The 16003-nt window shown below is 38.6% G+C and overlaps 1 protein-coding gene across 1 annotated transcript in view; it reads right to left on the bottom strand.

Moving 5' to 3' along the window:
* Positions 1 to 222: 222 nt before the first annotated feature.
* lrp6 (low density lipoprotein receptor-related protein 6) overlaps positions 223 to 16003 on the bottom strand; it is a 182276-nt gene continuing 166495 nt past the window's right edge. Inside the window, exons 19-23 of the mRNA XM_043709456.1 lie at positions 8701 to 8811; positions 6276 to 6506; positions 3724 to 3860; positions 3029 to 3126; positions 223 to 2304 (exon numbers count right to left, since the gene is read on the bottom strand). Of these exons, the coding sequence (XP_043565391.1) occupies positions 2022 to 2304; positions 3029 to 3126; positions 3724 to 3860; positions 6276 to 6506; positions 8701 to 8811 (860 nt within the window). The 3' untranslated portion in view covers positions 223 to 2021. The remainder of the gene's footprint in view (positions 2305 to 3028; positions 3127 to 3723; positions 3861 to 6275; positions 6507 to 8700; positions 8812 to 16003) is intronic.

Here is a 16003-nt window from a genome sequence, read left to right as displayed (position 1 = left end):
TCTGCTCAGAGGCTGCCAGACCTGAATATTTCCAGAAATTTCTGATTCTGTTCTTATTCATATATAAAACCTTTACAGTTACTACACTATCTAAAATTTGATATATCCACAAACGGGATGCAGCATTTTCAGTCCCTTCAGTCTGAATAACGAAATTCAGTAATTTCTCAACAACATTTTTTTTAGCTTCTTGGTTACCTTGGTGAAAAGAATAAATACAGGTTTCAATCTTAGTTTTATTATAAAAATCAAATTTTCATTTGTTACAACTTGACTTGAGAGTAACAGAAAGAGCTTTATACAAAAAAAAGAGTTCAGACAAATAAAGCACTTATTTTACATTTTCAGGATGATATTAAGCAAATGGATAAGACTGACCAAATGTTGGTCATTAACACAAACACATCCTTGCAAAGTATATTGGTACTAGGGGATTGCACCTGGTACACAACAAAATAGTTAGCTCCAATTGACAGGAGGAAAGTCAAAAGGAAGAAAACAAAGGTTTACAATTAATACATTGAGCAGCACCAGATCCTTCACTTCCAAACAAGATTGTTTACTTTAGACATACACCACTGGGGTGATTTTTGTATTAGAATTTGGCACAGAGTTCTATTTTCACTTAGACGTATACCCAGAGAAATATTCCAGACATTCCTGGCTCCATGTACACAGCAGCAGACAGTTTAAAAATCCTCATGTACTAATTATCCTATGCATATCTTGATCAAATTATTTTATGGAATAGTGACATAATTAAATAATTGAATACTAGAAATACCTTAAATGACTGCATCATGATTTAGACTCACTTGGCATTTCTGTCAATCGCAATGACTGTTACAAAGTATTCAGTTTTTGCTACAAAATGTATTTTTTAATACAATGTAATAATATAAAGGTGATAATCTGTATTTTGCACAGTACCTTAACTGATAATTGAAAATTACATTTAAAATGGAAAAAATAAACTCATCTGGCCATCTATTAAAAAAAAATCTGAGATTGTCATTACCTTATACTAATGTTTTATAGAAAAATAAAATGAGGCATAAAGTAATACAACTATACATGAACGTATTGCAAGGATATATGGACAGGCTTTACAGGAAATCTAATACAAGGTTATCTTATAGCTTATAAATAGGTTATCTACACAATGTGGTATAAAAATACACTCAGAACATTTGCGGGCACTGAAGTTAAAAGCTCATTGACTAAGAATTTAAAAAGTATCAAGGCATGGTTTATGCCCTTGGTCAAATACTTCAAAACATCACAGGTGCTATTCCACTACTTGTCCCCAAATTACTTTAAAATAATGATTTTCACCACAAAGAAGCTGACTTTCGTCCAGTTCGCCCACTCTGACTCTGCAGCAAAGGTGCAGAATAGCTTCAGAGCACATGCAACTTTAAAAGCTGCAGTGTGGCTGACATTGGCTGCACTGTGAAATCATATACATTATTGGCGCTGGTGTGACAAGAATCTCAGGAACTGACTCTGCATATGTTCTCCTTCAGCTGAATGTTACTGAAACAGCTTTGCACAAAAAGGCAAGATCCTCAAGCCAGCTCTCTCTGAGTTGCTGCTTTCAATTCTGTAAGAGTGTTGTGCAGCTCTCTCTCTCGTATAGGAAATAGAAGATAATTAAATTTTATTTTCACTATAGAACACACTGATTCTCTTTAGGCACTGGAGTTGCAATCCATCCAGTATCCTGTGCCCTGTTGATGTGTCTGCTAGTCTTCTATGTCTTCTTAGGTACAGTTGCTTCCCTGGGTTAAGGCATTTTTGTTTGTGGAAAAAAAAAATCTTGTTTGTACAAATTTTTACAAATTTTATGGCACAACCAGCAGGCGCTGTTAGAAAATATATAAATATCCTCTCTTCTATACAAATTGCTTGCAAATCATTTCCCTTCCCTCCCAATCTATTTTCACTGTACAAATCACATCACTTTTTTTAAATGCAGTCTCTTCATATCAACAATTATTTACAATAGGCAAAGATGGTGCTCATGAGGAGTCTGTACATGGGGAGGGAGGGGGTGGATAAAGATGATGCGAGTAACTCCTTTCTGTATAAGGAGAAGGTGGGCAGCTTTCATAGTTCTCCTCAGCGGACAAATACTGGCTCCGTGGAGTTGGAGGCGGAGGGAATGGTTCAGAGTCATAGTTCAAATCGCTATAACATTTCGTTGTAGCAATTCTCCTTCCAGGGGTGTAGTCACTGTCGCAGACATCAGTACTACAAGGAGTAGTAGGGGGAGCAAAATTTCTGTAAGCATATGGTCTGTAGCTATAGACGGAGAAAGAAAATACAAGTTATTAATATCAATTTACTTGTAAAGTACTTGCAATTTTAATTTGCTGGGTTTTTTAAAAACAAGATTTAAAAAATGTGGGTGACCACGTAAGGCACAATTACTTTTCTCTTAAAATGGGGGGAAAGCATCCCTTTCTCGAAGATATTTTTTTCATGCAAGAAAACCAGATTTTAAATGAAACCATCTGTGCAGAGAGAAACACAGTCAATGTTTCAAATTGGACTTGACATGTTAGATGCTTCCAGACCTGCTGAGTTTCTCCAGCATTTTCTGTTTTTATTTATTTAATACTTCCAGCTTCTGCAATGTTTTGCTTTTATATGGCAGTAAAATGACTAGCTGCTTACAAAATCACTTATTTTTGAAGTATGGCTGACTGGGCTTATGCAGTAATTTCTTTTATTCATTCATGGGATTGTACTGACTGGACCTCTATATACTGCCCATCCTTAGTTACCCTTTAGAAGGTGATGTTTAGAAGCGCATGGGGACCCTGCAGAACTCCTATCACAGCAGACTCCAAAACAATTGCTCAGAAAATTGAAGATTTTGACAGGCAACTTCCCAGCGCCTGGAATTCTTCAAAATTATCCATTTAAAATTGGAGAATTCAGAGGGTTCTGCTGCAGTTAAGAAATAGTTAAACGGGAAAAGGCAGTCTATTAAATTGCTAATCTCATTGTGTTCCCCATTTACCTGTATGATCTGTGAGTAGAAGGACTATTGGAGGAGTAACCAAATTCCATGGTATAATGTGAACGTTCAGTAGCTGGTGATGGTGGAGGATTCAGCATCTAGACAGGAAGAAAAAAAACTATAAATACAAGTAATCTGTTTAAAAGTTACGTTCAGAATGGTAACCACACATTTCTGGTATGAGCAACATATATTTCTGAGATTCGTATGCAGTGTTGACTTATTTCAGCCAGAAACGTGAAAGAAACAAAGCAACGGTCTCAGTATCATCAAATGAGAAACTCAGGGGATCAGAGAGGACCAAGTCCACTATATTCACTCTGCAACAAATGTATGCGTTTCAGTTGCCATGCACTCAAATGATCTGTCAATACTCTGTCCATGATACACATGAAAAATCTTTTGTATAAGGTTCTGGTATGTTGCTGGCATCTGTTCTCAAAAGTTTGTTCTGCTGACCTCAGAATTCAGGAAAAAATCAGTAGGATTTGTTGCGAAAAAGGACCAATACAATATTTTCCTTTTTTCACACAGTCTGGGAATGTAAACATAGATTCAGCCAAAAAAAAAAGCAAAGTGAAAATAAGGCATGGTGAAGATATCTTTATATTTAAAAATAATTTATATTGGTTTAATTTAGGCTATTCTTTAAATAAGAAAAAAAGTCAAAGTTGATAAATAATGTGTCTACTTACAGGAGGGAAGTAAGTGCCTTTTGTACTTGAAGAGCTGCTGGATGAGGCCCCTGTAACATGAGCCCTGTCATATGGTGGCCCACTGCTTCCACCCATAATACTTAGGGAACTCATCACAGACTTGCCACGGGACATACCTACAATTAAAGTAAACACAACCAGTAATTAAATTAAACATATACAACACAGTAAGTATGTTTAAACAATACCCTACGTTATTTAAGATGCAGACACAATCACAAGCCAGATCTTGTGACTCGCTTCTCCTTTGCTTTAACCAACCACCCATTACTGTTAGCCTTGAAATGGACAAGAGATGAAGGACTGGCCCTACTGCAGTTGAAAATAGTCAATGCTTTCATAACAGTGTCAAAATTCAAAATAAGATGGCATTTAAGAGTTCATTTTTAATGAAGAAATGACTTGAAATTCAGAAAAGATTAACATAACTGAAAGACGGTCAACACGGTACAGTCAGTTCTTGTATAACACGATAGCTGTGTTCTTTTGCAACCCCGTATTATAGAAAAATTGGGCTTTAGAAACTGCTGGCACTGTAATAGTGTTGCAGCCGATACACGTTTTAAAGGTTTGCGCTGAAGAAACAGCATGCCAATTTGTCAATTGCGTTACAGCTAATTTGCGTTGACGAAATGTGTTATAACAGAACCACCTGTATTGTGAAGAGGAAATCATATTTGATACGTGTGGCCAAGGTTCTTTATCACTATGCAGTGATAAAGGGGAAAAATCAGTTGATGTAATGTATTTAGATTTCCGGAAGGCATTCAAATGAGGTGCCACACAGCATTATTGCTCAAGACAGGAGCTCACGGTATTGGGAATAACAGAAGACAGTCGGGGTCAATGGCATTTTTTCAGGTCGGAAAGTCAGAGTGTCATAGGGTCAATAGGTACTATCAATATTAATGACTTGGACGATGAGGTAATGTGTATTCAAATTTTCTGACAGTATAAAAGAAATTATGAGAGTATGTGGTGATAAAGACTCAAGGAGTCTGCAAAGGTAGATAGATAAATTGGGTGAGCGGGCAAAACTTGGCAGAGTTTAAATGCAGGCAAGTGTGAGGTCATGCACTTTGGTTGGAAGAATCAAAAAGCAGATTATTAAAATGGAGGGAGACTCCATAAAAGTGCAGTGTTGATAGATCTGGATGTACTTATGCACAAAACACAAAAAGTTAGCGTGCAAGTACAATTAGCATTCTCAGTATTCAGCTGCTCAAAGGGTCTATGCAGGACAACTAGTGTGCTGATGCTGTTGCAACACTGACCTCGGGTTCCGAAGGTGCTGCCACTGCACATAGATCTCAGGGCCCACGTAAAAGAAAACAGAAGGAATAATGGGTGCAACAAGATATTCAGGCGGCAGATGGAATTTGACTTTATTACTAGGGTTTTGAGTATAAAACCAGAGAGGTCTTATCACAACTGTACAGGGCTTTGATTAGACAACTACACCTAGAATACTGTGAATAGCTTGGGCCCCTTATTTAAATAAGATCATGCAAGCTTTAGAGGCCATTCAAAAGAGATTCACCTCGCTGATTCCTGGATGAAGGGGTTGAGTTATCAAGAATGGTTAAACAATTAAGGCTTTTAGTCATTGATGTTTAGAAAAATGAGGGGTGATCAGATTGAAAACTGCAAGATTCTAAGGGGGCTTGACAAGGTAAATGTTGAGCTGATGTTTCCCACTAGTGGAAAATCTCAAACTAGGATCACAGTTACAGAATAAAACAGATGTGAAGGAATTTCCTCTACAAAAGGTAGTGACTGTCTTGAAATATTGGCTATAAGAAAAGCCTTGGAGATGACCCTAGTGATATAAATATTATGTAATCAAGCAAGAAATACAGGCAATGTCTGCCAGAGTCGAAGGGTTGCTGCTGGTCTCAGGAAAGGAGAATTTCAGCTACACACCCCACTCTAATCAGTGCCCTCTTTGAAATGTGTACATGGTTATTAGGGAGAGTCTAGATCAGATGTTACTACAACAATGGCATGACTGAATTGTTTTCAAAGTAACTGCCCATTTTCCTCCAGTATGTGACACCCAGAAAATATTCAGTGCTTATGGAACCAAATAGCAGGTGGAGTCAATGAGAAAAAGCCATTGAGATAACAATCAAATAAGTGAAACCTTGGATGGCTTCAATAGAAGAAAGGGCACCAATGGTAAAATATATAAAAATTTAATGCTGCTGTAGTTATCAATCTAACTTTTTCTCCTATGCAGTATCAGTATCCACCTAAAATTGTGTCACGGGATGTTTTAAATCTGAGGGGCAAGGTAGAGCCTTATTTACCATCTCATTGGACTCATCAGATATAAAGGTAAAAACGAGGTAAAAAATAAAGTACAACTTTTAAAAAAAATGTGCAGTAAGCTACATTAAAACAGTTCCCATAAAGGAAATCAAATTCAACAAGACAGAAAAGCCTGATTAATCAACGACAAAATTATAGTTTTCCACTGTGATTTAACACAAGGCCTCAATTTTCAATCTATGATGATAAAGCATTCCTACCTTGAAGTGATCCTGGGAGGGAGTTAGTATGTGGCACATAACCGAGAGGCACTGAAGCAGATCCATGTACAACAAAATCGTTTGTCATTGTTTCTCCATCGCCTTTCATCCGTGGGCACAGAACACGTTGGCAAATAAAGTATATAGCTCCAATCACAAAGACAGAAAGGATGACACCAATAATTGAACCAATGGTGCTTGTAGGTTGAGGGGTAGGCTCTTCTGTGGGATCTAATTAATTAGCAGAAATATATTTGACAAAGCATTGATTCTGTTGGTCAGTAGAGACCAAGGTAAACTTACTGCATATAGTTGGTATGAAATGACTATGTTTATAGTCTTTATGCATTGGTACTTAACATAAGAATGTACAGAAGAGAGGTACATAGATAAATTTATTTAAATATGATAATCCTGAGTTTAGTTTCAAAAATGAGAAGCAAACAGAAAATAACTAAAAGCAAATCTCTTAGGATTAATTCAAATTTCAATTTTGCCAACTCCACATTAAGCCAATCGCACAGTGATAGTATGTAACAATGGAAAATAAACTACTAAAGCTCTACAGTAATGTTAATAGCACTCAGCTCATCATATTACAGAAACTATGGAGCAGAAACCTGCAATGGAGAAACTTGATCTGCAATTAGACCAAGTACGAATTTCAATCTTAAAATTACCATCTGTAATATTGTGGCTGTTCATTCTCCCTCCCCGTGTCTAACCTCTTCCCAACATAAAACACAGTCTTAATTCCTCCTCCAGCTGCCAAATTTAAATGATACTTTTTGTTAGTGAAAATAGCACAGTTCAATTCAATTGTTTCTTGCCCCATTTTAGCATGATCTCCTTAATTTTCAATAATTCTGTAATTTCTTATAACACTGCATTGTGAATGCCTCAAGGCCTCATTAGTTTGGCAATTGTCACAAATACAAATAAAATATATTGGATGTATGTAACACCTTTTCCAAAGCATAAACGGCGAATACAGTGCATGTGAAATATAGTCACTGTTCACAAACAGCCAAATATACAATCTGTTCTGATATAATGCGATAGTTCCATTCTCGTGCAATCTCGCATTATACAAAAATTGCTCAATAGCCACACCGTGTAAAATTGATGAGGCTGGAATCACGTTATATCAAATACATGGAAGAAAGTTCACGTTCAACAAATAATGGTCTATATTCTTTAATCATGTTGAAGCCAATTTGTGTTGAAAAAATGAGTGTTATATCAGAACTGACTGCACGCAATAACAACCAGATATTGTTTATGAAGTTAATTAGATTTTTCTTTGAAATAATGCCACAGGGTCTCTTACACTCACTCAAGGGGACAAAAATGGCTTCATTTACCATTTTATCAGATGGAGACAGCGTCTGTGACAGTGCAGTACTCCCTCAATGTCACATTGAAGTGTCAGCTTTGATTTTTGTCCTCAAGTTCTGGAATGGGACTTGAACCCCAGAACTTCAGATTTTGACTATTGTATAAGTATTAACTGAAAAGGTTAACTGACTTCACAGGATAAGCCCTGCCTCTGAGGGTATAAAGGACTGTTCTTCAGTGGAGCTAACAACACCACCACCCCTCCCCACCCAAGAGTGACTAGTGCATCGCACAACGTTTTTCACACGTCGGTATTCCAGACTGACTGTTTTGCTCTTTACATTAATGGTATGTAGCTAAAGCAGCCATGTGCATTTACTTTTAAGTTCAGCCTGATGTCTCCCAAGATAATCGTAGAGATAATGTAACCAGTTACTAAATAAAATATAATAAACCAGTACTATTTAATCAAGGTAGAGCCCATCTTTTATCTAAGGCGTCATGTGGATACGCTTCACCACATGGTATTGGCAGCTTGACTAATAGCAGCAAGAAGCATTAGTGACGGTGAATCTACCCAAACACATCCCAAATAAGATTCTGAATATGCTGGCATTCAGTATTACAAATACTAAGGTGATAAAGCTGCCAACTGAAATCAGGGCTAACACCTGACAAAATAAACTGGAAAGCCAAAGTGTTCCAGGAAACAAACATTTTCCTTGAGAATACTATGCAATTTTCAAAAATTTCATTTAATCTGAAGTGCTCTATTACTCATTTTGATAAGAGATCCCAACTGGCAACTGTAACAATGTCAAGCTAGAATTGGGATTGAATGTTAATTGAGAGCAGTTAGGAGAATTTAAGAACACAGCACATAGAGCAGTCCTTCCAGCATCTGCTCTCAAAAATACCAGAATGAGGAGAGGACACATGTTGTTTGCTACACTGCAGAAGTTTGAAGGAAAAGTATTTGTTCTTTGACTAAAGTAAACTGCTATTTTTGCACACATTAAAATAAAGCATTAACTTATCTAAACAGTACCCTGTAATAAAAACAATGTGTTATTTGGTGAAAACTTACAGCACGCAAGTTCGTCTGAATTGTCGGCGCAATCTCCATTATGATCACATCTTTTATGCTTGGCAATGCACTGTCCAGTGGCACATTGAAACTGGTCCATAGCACACAGAACTGAGAAGCAGACAAAGAAAAGGTTTTACTTTCTTGAGAGGTCAAACATAATGAGGAGGTTCAGAGTTGGAACACATCTTAATGCACAGCAAATGAAAAACAGTAGTCAGTTTTCCACCTTTTTTCCCAATAAGATGTAATTACCATCAGAATGTTCAACTGAGATGGTTTCGTAAGTAGTAAAACATTGAGATTATTTGCTCAGTTGTACTACAGTCAGAGTCTCAGCAATGTCATTTTGTAACTACATGCCAGATGCTAGCTGAGAATGGAAGCAGACTGATCCAGCTCTCTCAGGACCATAGGATCGGAGACTTCCTGCATTTGAAAATCAATGGCGCCAGAATCATCATCAGCTGTACAATGGCACTTAGGCTTTAAATATCGTGAGCAGAAAGTAGAGAGTCATTACCAGCCAATAGAGCACTATTCATCTTATCAGAAATGGAAAAATAAAGGTATTCAGGTCATATGCCTGAAGCAGATTCTTTGTATTTTTAAACAAGGCACCTAAACATTCATCTGAAAACCCCTTGGTAAATTGGGCAGCCAGAATATTGATAGAGCCGGTTGCTGCTTTCAGGAAAAAAAAAGGTCTAATTGTTATTTAACTATGAGTCCTTAAAGGCTGCAGGACACTACCAAAAATGGGGAAGTAATGGTCTAATGGTATTATTGCTGGGTTGTTAATCCAAAGAGCCAGGTAATGTACTAGAGACCTGGGTTCAAATCCTGTCATGGTAGATGGTGGAATTTGAATTCAATTTTTAAAAAAACCTGGGATTAAGAGTTAAGAGGTGACCATGAAACCATTGTCAGTATTCAGAAAAGCTCATTTGGTATAACAATGCCCTTTAGGACAGGAAACATGTCGTCTTTACCTGGTCTGGACTACATGTGACTCCAGCCCAACAGCAATGTGATGGACTCTTAAATGCCTTCTGGGGTGAGCAATAAATGCTGACATAGCCAGAGACAGCTAGAGACACCCTCATCCCATCAACGAATTAAAAGATAAGCTAGTATTATATACTTAACTGAACATGATACCAGAAGAGGAGCAGATCTTCACTTTCCAAATTCCAGCCCCCGACACCAAATGCCCAATGAACTGTTCCTGGTTACTCCAAACCCCCACCTCTCCAAACTTCTGAACAATTCCCCCTCCAAAGCTATGGAAGCACCTGTCAGACCATAAAATTCCAGGGATGTACAGGTATCACAACCTATTGGTTACAATACTGTTAAGTAATCCTCAGGCTTAAAGAGAGAGTGGAGTGAGAGTTCAAATCCCTTTAAATAAATTAAATTTATTTAATTAACTTAATGTAAGTCAGCATCAATAATTATGACCTCAAAACTACTGGATCATCAGAAATCCAACCAGTTCACTAATATCCTTTGGGGAAGTAATATGCTGTCCATATTCAATTTGTCCTCATACAGCTTCAGAGCCACAGCAATGTAGTTGATTCCCAACTACCATTTGAAATGACCTACCTGATATTTTGTCAAAACTGACATAAAAACCTACAATCAGAAGAAAACCAGACTGATTACTCAACATTGATTAGATGTTAGATTCAGACACAACAATGGTACAATCAGCCTATTCAACATTGCAAAATTGTCTAGATACCAGAAGCTTGTGCTAACATGGGAAGAGTTGTCCCACTGGTGATTCAGCGAATGGCTAACATTCACATTTATAGTCTTAGCTCACAACTGATGTCCCAGACTCCTCCATCAACAGCTCTGAAGGGTCATGCTGGACTCAAAACCTTAACTATGTTCCTCTCTCCACAGATGTTGCCAGATCAGCTGAGGTTTTCCAGCGTTCTCTGTATCTGATCCCCCATCACCACCCCTGGCTATGTGCTATTCCACTGACAGGGTAGAGATCGTGGTACTGTAGTGTGGACTACATATAATTGACTCTAAGCTCATTGTCTCATTGCTTAATTTACAAGGACACCTCCTGTAGTTTATCATTTACCATCTTCCATCAGTTGATGCGCCAATGCTCTTCAAACTAAACACTATTTAGGAGCAGCAATAAGCAAATACACAAAGTACACTGGATGGGGATCTTAATGTCCATGATTCAGACTAGCTTAGTAGTGACTCAACTGTGCAAGCTGGCCAAGATTTGAAGGACAGATTTGCCATACTTGGCCTGTGGCAGGCATTGAAAGAACCTACAGGAGACAGAAAAGCTAATTTGTCATCAATTTACTGGTTGTAAACGAGTGTATTAAGCTGAGCAACCATAGCATAGTTCTATGAGGTCAAATCCCATCCTACATTGGGAATACTACCCACTGTGTGAAACAGTACTGCTGTACTAAATACGATATACTTGAACAGATCTAGCAGCTTAACAGTGGGCAACTACAGGTACAGTGGGCCATCATAAACACCAAGAGTGAATTCAACCACATGTAAAATCATGATCTGATATTTATCTCTCATTGTCATAACATCAGGCCGGGAGATCGACTCTGTTCAATCGAGTGTGCAATAGCACCCGACAGACCAAAAAATGAGGTGCCACAACGTTGAAGTAACAATATAGATTACATGCATGCTTAACAGCAGAAACAGCATCATAGACAGCCCCTTATTAAGTTAAAGGAGCTGCAGCTTCCACAAGCAAGGGGAGGGCTGTATTTTCCAGACTTTAGGAAGTATCAGCTGAGTTCTCTATTAAGCTACATAGCCGATTGATTGCCGGTCACACGAGACCCAATCCGGATGGACATCGAGGCCTCTCAAGCAAAGTGTCCCCTTATTAATCTCCTATTTTTAGATAAAATGAAAGTCATTATGGACCATTTTAAAAACTCTACTGTATTAAACACAATTAAAGCCTGGAAGATAATGCAGCAAAATGAGGGCAACTCACAAAAAATCTCCCCTTATATTCCTATAGTGGGAGCATGGGGTTTTCAACCAGGGCTCACAGATGCCACATTTAAATCCTGGAGGTCCAGGGGTATTTCCTGCTTCGGGGATCTGTTCGATGGGGAGGTTATGATGTCTTTTGAACAGCTACACCAGAAATTTGGACAACCTAATGGATACCTCTTTCGGTACTTCCAAATTCGAGATTACATCCAGAAGAAGACTACATTATTAGATTGCTCCTAAAAATCAGATAGGGAATGAAGAGTGTTGTGGCCAATGGGTTTATCCTCGGACAGCACTCTCTATCATTCACTACATAATGAAGTATCAGAAGACATGGAAAAATTGTTTAAAACATGGAATCAGGAATTGGGGTTGGAAATCTCTTCAGAAATGTGGGACGACATCTGGGAAAATGCCAGAAAGATCTCTATTTGTAACAGAACCCAAGCTATTCAATTAAAGACACTCCATAGGACTCATATAGCACCAAAACGATTGGCAAAATTTAGGGCAGGAGCATCGCCAATGTGTCCTAAATGTAAAATAGAGGTCGGCGCACTCACACACTGCTTATGGACATGTCACAAGATCCACAAATACTGGGTCAGAGTAGCAAATGCTCTGACAGAAATCTTGGGAGCAGAAATTAGGGTGGATCCAGTATCTCTTCTCCTGGGCTTTTCGAACCTGCCTTCCCTGGATGTGCACGTGAGGAAATTATTCTCCATTCTCTCCTTTTGTGCAAGAAAGAATATCTTAGTAAACTGGGTAGCTGAGGGCCCTCCAGGACTTTCGAATTGGTATAGGTGGTCATGGAATGCATTCCCCTTGACTTCCTTAAAAATATGGTGCATCAAAAAACTGAATTATTTTATAAAATATGGCAGCCCTTCTGAACTATATAGATACAGATATTTTGGCCATTTTGTCAAGGGCTTTTATCTAGTTGTGGTAATGGTTCTGGTTGGTCCATGGACCCTCGGGGGGAGGAATCCCGTATGAATACGGGTTTTATTATGACTTGATGTTAATTTGTTCTGACAGTGTACCTCATTATTTAATTATTATGTTATCTTTTTTTTTCCTTTTGAGTAATGCAAGATATTTTATTATACGTTCTGGTTAGTTATAGGTTAGATTTGTAGTTAGTGGAGTGTTTTTTTTTTCTTTATCCTTTCTCTTTGTTTGCTAGGTTTTGGCTATTATTTATTTAATATCTAACTGTACATTAATGTTTTTTTCTTCAATAAAAATATCTATCAAAAAAACAGCAGAAGCAGCATGTGACAGACTATGCAATAGCACACTGATGCATGAGACCAAAGATCTGCAGTTCTGCTACATTCTGTAGTGAATAATGGTAGACAAGAAACAAAAATTGTTTATTTAGAGTCACATAGATATACAGTACAGAAACAGACCCTTTGGTCCAACTCGTCCATGCTGACCAGATACCCTAAATAAATCTAGTTCCATTTACCAGCATTTCACCCATATCCCTCTAAACCCTTCCTATTCATACACCCATCCAGATGTCTTTTAAAATGTTATAGTTGTACCAGCCTCCACTACTTCCTGTGGCAGCTCATTCCATACATGCACCACCCTCTGCATGAAAAAGTTGCCCCTGAGGTCTGTTTTAAACCTTTCTCCTCTCACTTCTAAACCTATGCCCTCTAGTTTTCGACTTTTCCCACTCCAAGGAAAACTTCTTGTCTATTTATCCTATCCATGTCCCACATGATTTTATAAACCTCGGCAGGTCATGTCTCAGCCACCAACTCTCCAGGGAAAATAGCCCCTGCCTATTCAGAATCGCCCTACAGTTCAAACCTTCTAATCCTGAAAACATCCTTGCAATTAGTTTCTGAACCCTTTTAAGTTTCAAACCATCCTTCCTATAGCAGGGAGACCAGAATTACATGCAGTATTCCAATAGTGGCCTAACCAATGTCCTGTACAGCCACAACATGACCTCCCAACTTCTACACTCAATGCACTTATCAATAAAGGCAAGGATACCAAATGCCTTCATCACAATCTTATCTATCTGATATTCCACTTTCAAGGAACTATGAACCTGCATTCCAAGGTCTCTTTGTTCAGCAACACTCCCCAGGATTTTACCATTTAAGTGTATAAGTCCTGACCTGATTTGCCTTTCCAAAATGCAGCACTTCACATTTACCTAAATTAAACTCCCTCAGCCCATTGGACCACCTGATCAAGATCCCGTTGTAATCTAAGGTAACCTTTTTTTGCTGTCCACTACACCTCCAATTTTGGCATCACCTGCAAACTTACTAACCATACACTTCCTATATCCACATCCAATCATTTATAAAAGTGACAAAAAGCAGTGGACCCAGCACCAATCCATGTGGTGTATCGCTGGTCACAAGCCTCCAGTCTGAAGAATACCCTCCACTGCCACCCTCTGTCTTCTACCTTCGAGCCAATTCTGTATCCAAATAGCTAGCTCTCCCTCTATTCCATGTGATCTAACCTTGCTAACCAGTCTACCATGTGGCACTTTGTCAAATGCCTTAGAGAACATAGATCACGTCCACCACTCTGCCCTCATCAATCCTCTTTGTTACTTCTTCAAAAAACTCAATCAAGTTTGTGAGACATGATTTCCCACACACAAAGCCACGCTGACTATCCCTAATCAGTCCTTGCCTTTCCAAATAAAATGTAAATCCTGTCCCTCAGGATTCTTTCCAACAACATTCCAACCATCGATATCAGGCTCACTGGCCTGTAGTTCCCTGGCTTTCCCTTACCACCATTCTTAAATAGTGGCACCATGTTAGCCAACCTCCAGTCTTCTGGCACCTCACCTACGACTATCAATGATACAAATATCTCAGCAAGGGGTCCAACAATCACTTCTCTAGCTTCCCACAGAGTACTAGGGTACATCTGATCAGGTCCTGGGAATTTATCCACTTGGTGCATTCTAAGACATCTAGCACCTCCTCCTCTGTAATATGGACATTTTTCAAGAAGTCATTATTTATTTCCCCTGTTCTGTGTCTTTCGTCAACTTCTCCACAGTAAACACCAAGGCAAAATACTTGTTTATTATCTCCCCAATCTCCTGCAATTCCGGAGGAAGCTCTATGAATATCTCCACACCCAATGCGGGCCGAGTCCAGAAGTTTGGCACAAAAGACATGGCTGGAGTTATTCCAATTATTTTCTGCCATTTGTACCATTGGCCAGCTAATTTCAGCCTCCACTTGAGAATTTCACCATTACAAATGCCAGTCTTAGGCCACTTCGATTCATTCCATATGCTTTCATCAAGAAGCACTGACAGTGCTATCAAACAGCACTTTCTCACTACTCACTGATGTTCAGTGTGGGTTCTGCCAGGACCACTTAATCACAACTTGTAATCTTGATTTAAACATGGATATGACCTGAACTGCTGAGCTAAGGTGAGAGTGACTGCATTTAATATCAAGGAGCCCAAATAAAGTTTAAGTCAATTGGAATCAGGACAAAGATTCTAATGACTGGAGTCATGCTTCTAAAAGACAGATGCTCGTGATTACTGCATACAATAAATACTAACCTTGCAGCTAAACCCTCATCGCCTAATTGAATTAAAAACTAACTTCTGACCTCATGATGGATGGAAGGTCATTGCTGAAGCAGGTGAAGACAGCTGGGCCAAGCCACTACCTTGAGGAACTCCTGTAGTGATATGATTGACCTCCAACAACCATAAGCACCTTCCTTAATGTTTGAAACCATACTTGGTTGAATTCTCTCTCATTGTCACAGTTACTCTCACCTGACCTCTGGAATTCAGCTCTTTGGTCATTGTTTGGTCCAAAGCTTTAATGAGATCAGGAACTGAATGGTCTTGGCAGAACCCAGACTGAGCTGCAGGGAACTGGTTACTCCTTTGCAGGTATTGCTTGGTAACACTGTTGACAACCCCTTCAGGGACAGATGAGGAGGAATTTTTGGTTTTTAAAAAAAAGGGTAGTGAGCCTGTGGAATTCTTAACCTCAAACAGCTGTCAAGGCTGGGACATCAAATTGTATTCAAGGCTGAGATAGACAGATTATTAATCACCAAGGGAAACAAGAGTTACATAAAAAAGGCACGAAAGTGGAGTTGAGGATTATCAGATCAGCCCCAATCTCATTGAATGGCAGAGCAGACTTGATGACTGAATGGCCTACTTCTAATCCTACATTTTATGGTCTTTCATCACTTTACTGATGATTGAGACTGGAGAGGAATTACCTGGACAATTTTCCCT

This window comes from Chiloscyllium plagiosum, chromosome 19 (genome assembly GCF_004010195.1).
Source record: "Chiloscyllium plagiosum isolate BGI_BamShark_2017 chromosome 19, ASM401019v2, whole genome shotgun sequence".
Taxonomy (NCBI): domain Eukaryota; kingdom Metazoa; phylum Chordata; class Chondrichthyes; order Orectolobiformes; family Hemiscylliidae; genus Chiloscyllium; species Chiloscyllium plagiosum.
The sequence above is the reverse complement of the archived record's forward strand: the minus strand, read 5'-3'. Positions and strand labels throughout refer to the sequence as shown.